This window comes from Salvia hispanica, chromosome 2, assembly GCF_029641045.1.
Source record: "Salvia hispanica isolate PSC_SH4W2 chromosome 2, Shi_PSC_v1, whole genome shotgun sequence".
NCBI classification, from domain to species: domain Eukaryota; kingdom Viridiplantae; phylum Streptophyta; class Magnoliopsida; order Lamiales; family Lamiaceae; genus Salvia; species Salvia hispanica.
In genome coordinates, this window is record NC_142693.1 from 35,734,318 (window position 1) to 35,746,403 (window position 12,086).

The window sequence follows — 12,086 nt, forward strand, 5'->3', positions numbered from 1 at the left end:
AATGCTTCGAACTGATAATTTTCTAAACGATACAACAATATATAAGAAATTAAGCCAAAATTTTCAAAATACACAAATGGAGGAAATAAAATTGTGTTGGGCGTCTTTAAGAAAGACAAAAGGGTAGTGCAGTAACTTCAAATACAAAAAGTTTTAATCGTAGTATTAACCTGGGTTTGAATACTCTCCATAAAAAATTAAAATATTAATTTAATCATTTTAGCTAACATATGAAAAAATATTTTATTTTGCTAATTAAATTTTTACTACCTTTTATAGTGCTATACCCTTTTCTAGTTCAATAAATATTTTTTCTTATAATTTGTAATTTTTTCTCATTCCATATAGAAATGATATTTTTATTTTAAACAATTTATTTAGAAATAAATTTTAAACCAATCATATAATTAATGTATAAATTTATTATATTCAATTCAACTATATTAGCTAGTACTCTATAGAAAACACATTTATATTTACTACACCCTCCGTCCACAAAAAATAAAGCACATTTACCATTTTTTGCCATCCAAAAAAAATAGAGCACATTCATTTATGAAAAATTTTCAATAAATAATAACTCTACACATCATTCCACTAACACTACCTATCACTTACTTTTTTTCCTTCTTTTTTACTTTTTTCTCTTCTCTCTTACTTTACCAATTCTACATTAATACTTGTGGCATACACCAATTGCTCTATTTTTTGTGGACTGAGGGAGTAATATATATTTTTATAATATATCCTTTTAAAAATTAAAAATTATTATACTTATAATTTGTGGTATATTTTTCCTCACATTCCATATAGAAAACTTTTTTTTTTCCAAAAACGTTTATCAGCAATTAATTTCAAATTAATCTTATATAGTACTCCTATAATGTAAATTATATATTCCGGCATACCTATAAATTAATCACATTAATGCTAAATAAATTTTATTTTCTTTTATCTCTATAATAAATGAATACATATACAAATAGCGTTATTTCACACTAATTTGTAAAATACAAGAATATATATTTTCCTAAATAATTACTACAGTACATTTTTAATTTATACTACTTGGATGGATAATCGAGTACTTTATAGTAGGAGTATAATTTTTTTTATAATAGTTTAAAAGTACAATAAATAAAGTAGAATAACGAGTATAACTTTCAAATAATGGATCTAAATATATTTTCATGTGTATTTGAAAAGATAAATCTATCTGACTATTTTTAAAAAATTGAAAAAAGTAATGAATTTAAAATTAAATAATGAGAATTATCACATTTTGGGCCAATCCTATGGAGCTCGATGGAGCTCGTGTTAGTTTCAAACCAACCTTATCGGGTTAAGGATTATTCGGCTTAGTGTCTTTCACTTTTTTCTTTTTTTTTTTCGCGCAATAAATTTTCAACACTAATCATATAAATTTATCGGGTTATACATATCAATATGCGAATTTTGAATTGAAATAACATCACGTAATAATTGATAAACAATTGCAATATGGAGTACTATACTACTCCCTCCGTTCCATAGTAATAGGAGCGTTTTTCCATTTTCATTTGTTTCATAGTAATAGAGTCATTTCCCTTTTTTAGTAAAAAGTCAACACATTTTTCCACACCTACTTTACTCTCTCTTACTTTTTTCTCTCTTTATTTCTCTACCTTTTTCATTTTTAACTTTATTCTCTCTTTACTTAACTCACCTAACACAATTTTTCTATCTCTGTGCCGAAAAGTTTTGCCCCCATTACTATGGAATTGAGGGAGTATAAAATAGGGGATGGAGTATCGTGTTGATTATAAATTGACGCTAGGAGATGAAATATGATTAGACGAGCATGGCTATATGGAAGTAGTACTAGTAATTTATTACTTGTATGGGCAAATTTTAATGCTTGAGAGTTTAAAGGTCGATGGTCATCATCGTCCCTATTAATAAGGTTGTAACAGTCACTCCTTTTTTCCTGGTTTTAATGCAAAGACAAAAAAACCACCACAGAAAGCGACAACAATTACGTTTCACCACTCCCATCTGATCTCCCTATCTCCACCACCACCACCACCGTCACAGCCGCGGCAGCCTTGTCCCTCCTCTCCTCCCACATTATCTGTGTAATCCCATTCCCATGCACAAAATCAAAAATCACAATCGCTGCTAAACCCCTTTTAAGGAAATACTATCTGGAAACGAGGAGATGGTGAATGGTGTGAAGAGAAGAAGATTGTTTATGCGAATTTGATCATAATCGGGAGGTGGTGCGGTCCGCTGTGATCATGGCGGACATAGTGAAGCAGATCCTCGCGAAGCCGATCCAATACGCGGACGAGGTGATCAAGCTGTCGGATCAAGCCAGTTTCATGAAAGGGGAATGCAACGACATCAAGATCAGGACGGAGAAGCTCGCCACCCTCCTCCGCCAGGCCGCCCGCGCCAGCGGCGACCTCTACGAGCGCCCCACGCGCCGCATCATCGAGGACACCGAGCAGGTCCTCGACAAGGCCCTCACCCTCGTCTTCAAGTGCCGCTCCAACGGCATCCGCCGCATCTTCACCATCACCCCCCTCGCCGCCTTCAAGAAGATCAACCAGCAGCTCGACAACTCCATCGGCGACGTCTCCTGGCTCCTCCGCGTCTCCGCCCCTGCAGACGACCGCGACGATGAGTACCTCGGCTTGCCCCCAATCGCCGCCAACGAGCCCATTTTATGCCTCATTTGGGAGCAGATCGCCATCCTCTGCTCCGGCAGTTTGGATGACCGCGCCGACGCCGCTGCTTCTTTAGTCTCCCTCGCCCGAGACAACGACCGCTACGGCAGCCTGATCATCGAGGAGGGCGGCGTGGTGCCGCTGCTGAAGCTGCTCAAGGAAGGCCGGATGGAAGGGCAGGAACACGCGGCCCGGGCTATTGGGTTGCTCGGGAGAGATCCCGAGAGCGTGGAGATCATCGTCAACGCCGGCGTTTGCCAGGTGGTGGCGAAGATTTTAAAAGAAGGCCACATGAAGGTGCAGATTGTGGTGGCGTGGGCGCTATCAGAGCTCGCCGCGAACCACCGGAAATGTCAGGATCCGTTCGCGCAGCACAACGTCATCCGCCTCCTCGTCAGCCACCTCGCATTCGAAACCATCCCCGAGCACAGTAAATACGCCATAGCCACTAGCAAACACTCGATCCACTCCCTTGTGATGGCGAATTCGAACCCGAACCCTAACCCTAACCATAAAGGCAATAATGAACAAACAGAGGAAAAGCATCACAGCGTCGCCGATCACCCCATGGACAATCAAATGCCTAGCCAAATGCACAATGTCGTCACCAACACCATAGCTATGAAATCCACCATGTTGCCGATCCATCACAAAGCCACAACCGGATCTCCATCTCCGATCAGCCACTCCGACGCCGGCGAAAAAAGTGTTAAATCGAATAAACAACAGAGTCACCAGTTCATCAAACAAAACAAAGGCCATGGATTACCTGGATCCAGCATTAAAAGGAGAGAATTCGAAGATCCAGCTACTAAAGCAGAGATGAAAGCGATGGCAGCCAGAGCCCTACGGTACCTCTGCGCAGGAAACGTATCCGTATGCAAAAGCATAACAGAGTCACGCGCTCTGTTATGCCTCGCCGTACTACTAGAAAAGGGGGAAGACGAAGTGAAATACAATTCCGCCATGGCGTTGATGGAAATCACCGCCGTGGCCGAGCAGGATTCAGATCTGAGACGATCGGCGTTCAAACCAACCGCACCGGTAGCCAAAGCCGTGGTAGATCAATTCCTCCGAATCGTAGAGAAAGCAGACTGCGAGCTGCTGATTCCGAGCATTAGGTCAATCGGAAACCTAGCGCGAACATTCCGAGCAACAGAAACCAGATTCATACCGCCGTTGGTGAATCTCCTCGACGACAGAGAGCCGGAGGTGAGCTGCGAGGCGGCGCTGGGGCTGAACAAGTTCGCGTGCCCGGAGAATTTCCTCCACGACACGCACTGCAAGTCGATCATCAGCGGGGGAGGGCACAAGCATCTGATCCCGCTGATCTACTTCGGGGAGCAGATGGTGCAGATACCGTCGTTCATACTGCTGTGCTATCTGGCGATGCACGTGCCGGATAGCGAGACGCTGGCGCAGGAAGATGTGCTGATAGCGCTGGAGTGGTCGACGAAGCAGCAGCATCTGATGCAGGATGAGGGCATTGTTACGCTGGTGTATGAGGCCAAGAAGAGATTCGAGCTGTATCAATCCAGAGTCTCCAAACAGTACCACTAATTTTCTGTATAGATCATTTGTAGTGATGTAATGCTGTTGTGTTTGTGATTTGTTAGAGGAATAGATTTCTTCATCAAATGATTCAAATCCAAATAGTTGACATGCCCACTTTCTCCCATTATTTCTCTTGCATTGCTCTCTACTCATAGCTTGGCTAGCAGGCTCACATATCTGGCTCTCCACTCCAGTTTCAGCCAATGCTATTTTTCTCTATGTAATCTTTAACCTTTGCACAAATTCAAACTAAAACTCTCAAATTCAGTCTCCGATAGTGACATTGAAGAAGTCACTACACCGTCTTCATCGTTCGGCTCACACCATTTGAAAAAACGGCAATCTTTTCTCTCACAAACAAAGTATAGCTTCCCCATTGTAGGTTTTCCATGGGTGTTGATGATTCAAAGTGAAGCCCGATTCTTGCAATGGCAAAATTAGTACCGGAATCGGAGGTCACATCTGCCACCATGCACACCAGTCGTTCTGCTGTAGTTCGAACGGTCTATAGTTGACAATGTTGGGTTACTGCCAACACTTTGTGTTCTTGCAAGAACTAGGGTTCCTCTCCTCTACATGAACCGAGGAAGAAAAAGAATGTAAATGTAGAACTAGGGTCGGTAACGTGTTTATAAAAGACACGCTTTAATTTTTAATTAGTTTTTTCGAATTAAATTAGAATATTTTTTATACAATTATTAAAATTCTAATATAAACTCTTAAATAATCCAGTCAAAATTTGTAAACAGTAGTTGACTGTTATATTTAATCGGTGTCATCCAAAAAGGACTAAATCTAGTCTGTTTTCATTTGCAAGGGATAAAATAATTCAAAAGGTAATATTCTGGATCAAATTCATAAAATTTCCATATGTTTAAGACATATTTGGCCTTTAATCAATTAAAAATAAGGAAGTTGGTTCAATCCGTCCCGAGGTGTGAATTGTGAAGCTATCTTATCCTGAGTTTTTCAAGACTATAAAACTTCGGCATTCTTCGACATTCTGCCATTTGATACCCAACCTTTGGCCTCCTTCTCGAAGACTTTAGGATATCATTTACTTATAAATTAATCAATACTCCTTTCAATCTTAAATATAAAGATTTTAATTTACAAATAGCTTTTTAATTCTTGTAAATTTGATCAAAACTCTCCTTTCATATGGTGCAGTAAATTTTATCAAAACTCCACTTTTATATATGTATAGAAGATTGCAATTTTATTTATTGACATTTAATTTGTTCGTATTTAATTGTATTAATTCCTTCTTCAATTAATAAATTTTGTTTAGTTTTGTTAAGTAAAATGTGTTCTTTCCACTATTTATATTGTTACATACAATATAAATTATTTTTGTGTCTTTAGTGATTGGATGAACGATATTTTGGTGGAATACAATGAGCCAAAAATATTTGCTACTTTATCTAATAAAAGAATTTAAGTCGTTTCTATGGATACACTTGTAGGAATCAATTGTAATGGTCTATATATAAACTACTATGTATAATTTTATTTTTTATTTTTTAAGATTAAAAAGATAATGCTAACAATTATCAAATTTAGAATTTAGAAACTCAATGTCAATATAGGTGGTGTTCGATTTCCTAGATAAAACAGTACCAAAATATTATTTAGGATTGAATTGTAAGACTATTTTAGTTGGAGCGGGTTGGATATGACTAATTATCCCGATTATCCATCTAGGATTGAGTTGTGGAATTCAATCTCATGAATCAAACATAATATATATTTAATCTTGAGATACAATCTTACAAACCGAACATGTCCATAGTGTATTAAAGATATCAACAAGAATACATAACAATGTCCACACAATTACATATTAACATTGTACCAACATTATATTAACAGATTATGTGTATTTCATAAAACTGTTTTATGAAATATATGACCATTTACGAAAATTTTATCAAATTTTGACATCGAAACATGTGTATGTACAATCTCGTTGGAATCCTTATAAAATTATCTTTAATTTGACATATGTTGTGTGAAAAAATAATTTAATTCGAAATAATTATAGGCATTTAAAGTTTAGAAATATTTTTAAAAAGTTAGTTATAGCAAACTAGCCTAAATCATACTATAAAATCATTAATTAATAGGAGTACTAATTTTATTTATATAGGTGATAGTTCAGTTTCATAGATAAAATAGTACTATTTCGTTCGTTTCATTAGAAATGAAACATTTGTTTTTGGCACGAGATTTTATGTAGTTTGTTTTGTGATTTAAAAAGTAGCATTACTATTATTTCCATTTTAAGAAATATTTCATTTTTAATGAGACAATCTAAAAAGAAAAACGTTTCATTTTTAATGGGACATGGAGAGTAGTAAGTTGTAAGTTTATTTTAGTTAGATGGAATTGTTTATGACTAATTATCACATAATTATTCATTTAGAATTAAATTATTACTCATAAAGTATATATACATATTTAATCATGAGATATAATTTAATACAAATGGAACAACCAAAGTATCTACCTACTAATTGGCATACTAGCTTCATGCCGTAATTTATTAAAATGTTTCATTACTTTTTTACATGACAGCAATAAAAAACAAGAATTACGAATATTATAAACCCTATTATGCAACCACCTAAAATTGCAATTGCAATCCATTTATTTTTGTACCACTCGTTTCCATTATCTTGTGCATATAATCTTGCAGTATCATGCAAATTCATACTAACAATCTTCCAAGGTCTATTGGGCTTTTTCTCGACCCGAACATTGAGAGAATCATTATATTCCATCGGATTCTTGAGAGACTTATTAAACTTTTTCTTTGCCTGAACATCGAGTGATGTAACAGGATACAAGATGAGCACCAATATTAGAGTGAATCCAATTAAGTTTTCCATTCTTGAGTTTTTTCCTCTGATTTTTTTAAATAGTGTTGTCACACATGCCCTTTTATGGGGAATGGAATATGATTGTATTCTACAATTATTTCAGAATATTTCAACGTGACATTAATTATTGGGTAGACTATGTATACTCTTTGGTTTACTAGCAAGATTAGTACTTGTAGTAGGAGTATAATTTAATGATCTAATTTTTGCATCATGCCGAAATATTGTGCTCCAATGATCCATTCGTATCAACGGATAATTTATTAAAAGCAGATGCCGGGAAAAATAATACTCCTACTAGAATTATATCAAATTTTGGTAGGTCTAGTAACTTTAAATATCAGAAAAAAAAATTATGAAAATTATATTCCATCTTTTAAATTAGGGATATTGGCATCTAATATCACGAAATTTTCAAAAAGTTGGATTTTTCTCACGAACCTTAAAATTGGCAAATAATATCACGAACTTTACCCCGGGTTTGTTTTTTCCCACGAATGAAAAAATTCATGTTATTTTAATAGATTGAAGAACAATTTTAGAAGGTGTGCTTCAAGAAAACTATCTTCAAAGATTGAAAAACTTGAAACTTTTAAAGTTGTTGTCGAGAAATTACGAAAAAAAATCGGTATCATAATATTATTTGTGGGAATTTTTTCATTCGTGGGAAAAAACAAACACGGGGTAAAGTTCGTGATATTATTTGCCAATTTTAAAGTTCGTGGGAAAAATCCAACTTTTTGAAAGTTTCGTAATATTAGATGCCAATATCCCTTTAAATTAATGGGACACAGAGAGTATTCATTTGCAAAATTTAACGTAGAGAGTATTTATCTGCAGTCTTTCAAAAATTAATGTTTAAAGGTTAAAGTGGAATGAAAATAAAGTATATGTGATAATAAAGTAACAAAGAGTAAAGTAGGAGAAGAAATAAAAAATTTTGCTAAAAATGTAACGACTCAACTACATTAGGACAACTCGTAAATGAATACAACTCAACTACCTTCGGTCTTCGGACGGTGGGAGTATGAAAAAGTCAAATGTGATGTGAACAAAATTGATATTGTTATAGACGAAATGACGTCATTTTATTTTGATATCGATTAAATGATAATGGTTTATTCTAAATGACATGGTTTTACGTAGCATTAGATTTGATTTTGATAATCGTGAGACAGTAGTGAAAAATAAGAAGTTAGAATTTTATGTTTCAGTTTAAAAAGTTATGGAACTGACTAGAAATCCATTAAAATTATGAGTTAACAAAAGTTATCCATTATAATTTTATATTATGAGTTAACAAAAATTATCCATTATAATTATTGTTCTTTGTCTGGTAATACACTAACTTTCAACATTTGTTATGAACTTCTATTTTTGAATGTAAATATTTGAACTTTGAATTTTTTAGATTTTTTTTCCGACAAACAATTCTGGTCATAGTAAAGCTGATGTGCACTACTGCTGGCATATTACTAATAACATGGATTTGCATGTTTCGAGGCCTAGTTTGGGTTCGTTCTGAATGTGATTCATGCCAAATATGTTCTTTAATTGCGTTATTTGCAAAATTTGACATTTTTTATACAATTTGTGCGAAATGTGCGAAAGACTTAAAAAGAGTAGAAAAAAAGGTCAATATTGAAGTTCGGAGGAAAACGACCAAGTCAGCGGCCGCCGAGCATGCTAGCGGTCGATGGAAGTCCGGCTGCCCATTGCGGAAACACTCCAGACTGACCTCCGACCCAACGGTACGCCGAAGTTTGTTGCCGAAAGTAAGTAGCAAGTTAGTGATCAACGATGAACCATAGTCCAACTAAATGGTCATACGCCACTTCGGAGGGGGTCGTCTGGCTTGGTTCACCTTCTCCCCTGCTTCTAGCTCTGGTTGTGTCCACCGTCTTCACACCAATTAGGTGGCATCACCCTCTGGAGCTCGAGCCCCCTGCATCGACTCATGGGAACTAGTTTCCGACCTCATCACATCGGGCTCGATTCTGCCTCTGCTATCGCTGTCACCGCCACCACTTGAAGTGTATTTGTCATCTGCCCTGTACTTCGTCGGTTTGGAGTTGTAGTCCATGTTGGACTCGATGCCACTCGTCAACCTATCGATATTCCAAACCTTTGCCCAAGTATTGCTATGCTTGAAGGCCTGCCCGGAGTCTTGTTCGAAGACCAACATAGCCGCCCTCAGAATATCAACTCCACTTGTTCCGCTTTGGTACTGCATTTTTTCATTCTTGTAGATGTCGTAAGATTTTTTCAGGTCGGCATCGACTCAAGCAAAATGACAACATTTTAGGTGTGCGGGGGGCGCTCCTCTCGGGAACTTGTTGTAGGTGTCAATCACCCTCGCCCAAAAATCATTCAGGTGTTGTTGGTTCCCAATGATCTAATCCCGCAAAGTGGAGATCCACACTTCGAACAATTTCTCCGTCTCAAACGAAGTATAGCTGTATAGGCATGATGGGTAGGGGCTGCGTATTTGTCCCAAGTTTCTTCCGGATTCCCTTCAACCCACTTTCCTTATTAATATCAAACAATTTATTAAAACTTGTATCGATCAAAATGGAGACAATGAATGAAAAGTGGGGAGAGTATATTGCTTCGTCAATACAAACATATACTCCTTCGGTTTATTGTAAAATAGAATCTCTTTCCCTTTTAGTTCGTTTTCTAAAAATATAAAATTTTCAATTTTAGGAAACATTTTTCTTTGCTCTATGAGATGAGAATCATTGCCCACTAAGAGCATCATTAACGCATGGGGCTGGGCCGGGCCGTAGTTGGGTCACGACCCGCGTCATGCAGCGATGGAGAGGAGGATTTTTCGGCCTGGGCCAGTCCCGGGGACGCAGTCACGGCCAGGGGACGCGCCTGGGGTCCGGCCCGGCTAGCGTTGGAGGTCCCTCGGGTCGGACCGCAAACCCCCACTTTTTTTTTTTGCCTATTTATTATACCCATTTCTTCAACATTCTTCCGCCAATTTCTCCATTTCTATCCTCTAAATTATTTCAATATTTTTTCTAGGACTTATAATTTTTATTTTCTAGGGCTTTAATAATTTTTTTTCTAGGATTTGTAATTTTCATTTTTTCGACTGAACAATGAATTTTTCCGGTTTGAATTGTTCAACGTATTCTATTTTACAAGTTAAATTGGTTGAAGTTGTGAATAATGCAATTTAATAGTTGTGGCCCGGGATGGGATCTGCAAGGTTAGAGAAGTTGTGGGCCGAGACTCAAATTTGGAGGAATGATGACATGAAGGAAACTTGAAGCCTGAAATGGGGATGAGATTAATGATGCTCTAACTAGGCCTGCTTAACCGGTTCTCTAGTTCTCGGGTACCCGGTACCGGAACCGGAACCGGCCCGGTAATTGAGGAACCGGGAACCGGAAAAACCGGTTCCAGTTCCGGTTCCGGTTCTTATGCTTTCGAAAATTCCGGTTCCGGTTCTACCCGGAACCGACCGGTTCTTACCCGGAACCGAATAATATATATCAATTTTAGAGATTATAAAATTTAAATATAAATTAAAATATTAAACTAAGGATATTTCATTTGTTTTATTATTCTTAAAATATTTTTGATCATCCTATTAGCAAAAGTGATCACTGCCTTTGCAAAACGAAAGTACTATTACTTTTTGTGATCAATCTTCAATCTTTCGCACCATTTGTTGATTCGCTCCTATTATGATAACTCAAAAATAATTGATTTTTTAAAAAATAACTCATAATTAATTAAGACTTTTTTTATTAAAATAATCAAGTTTAAAGTGAATGATTAAATGTATTAATATATCGATTTTTTTCTAAAATCAAAATAGAGTAATTAAGATTTTGGTCTTTTGAATATTATTGCCTTATTAGAATATTGGTTGTATACTCGTATTTTGTTGTGCATAGATTTTAATTTTTAGTGTTAGATTTTTTAGTAATTTATTATTAAATTATTGTTTTAGGTATTTAAATATTGGTTGATGCATATTGTTATCTTGTTGATTTGCATTTTTTTTATGTTTATTTGAACTTTTAGGTATTAACTATTTTAGGTATTTATTGAATTATAGTTTTTAGGTATTGGAATATTGGATGATGAATATTGTTATTTTATTGATTTGTATTTATTTAAATTTTTCGGTATTAATTGTTATATTTCTATATGTTGAATTATTTAAAAAAAATTAAAATTGAAACTACAAATCGGTTCCGGTTTGGAACCGGAACCGACCGGTTCTTACCCGACCGGTTCGGAACCGGAACCGGCCGGATCCGATTCCGGTTCCGGTTCCCAAATTTATGAAAATTTGTAACCGGGTACCCGATCAACCGGACCGGGTAGAACCGGAACCGGCCGAATAAGCATGCCTAGCTCTAACACACTTTTTCTTTTGATTTTTGAGTGAACTACATAAATGGTACCTGATCTTTCACTTTCGCATATAAATGGTACCTGATCTTTATTTTATATCGTTTTTGGTATCCCATGACAAAAATAACCCTGGGTACCAAATATGTTACTCCCTCCGTCCCACAAAAGATGTCACACTTTCCTTTTTAGTTTGTCCCACAAAAGATGTCACATTTCCCTTTTTGGAAAAAGTTCTCTCTCGCATGAATATAAAAATTATATTTTCTCTTTCCATTCAACACACAAAACAAAACCTCCTAAAATCCCGTGCCATCCCACAAGTGTGACATCTTTTATGGGACGGAGGGAGTATTTTTTTTTACAAAGGATATTTTTGGAAATTTCAATTAGGAGTACCAAATATGTGATTTTTTTTCCCTTTCTTATTTCTTTTCTTCTTCTTTAGTTTCTTCTTTTTTTTTAAAACATTTTATCTTCCTTTCTTTTTTCTTTTTCTCCTTAGTTTATGTTTCTTCTTCCTTCTTTTTTCTTCTCATCTTTTTCTTTGTATCTTTTTAGTGAT

The 12,086-nt window shown here is 36.0% G+C and overlaps 1 protein-coding gene across 1 annotated transcript; it reads left to right on the forward strand.

Moving 5' to 3' along the window:
• The first annotated feature begins 1,861 nt into the window (after positions 1-1,861).
• On the forward strand, positions 1,862-4,355 carry LOC125220553 (uncharacterized). Its single transcript, XM_048122717.2, has one exon. It carries the CDS (start codon positions 2,277-2,279, stop codon positions 4,266-4,268), a length of 1,992 nt encoding a protein of 663 aa, XP_047978674.1. The 5' UTR covers positions 1,862-2,276; the 3' UTR covers positions 4,269-4,355.
• The last annotated feature ends 7,731 nt before the right edge of the window (positions 4,356-12,086 follow it).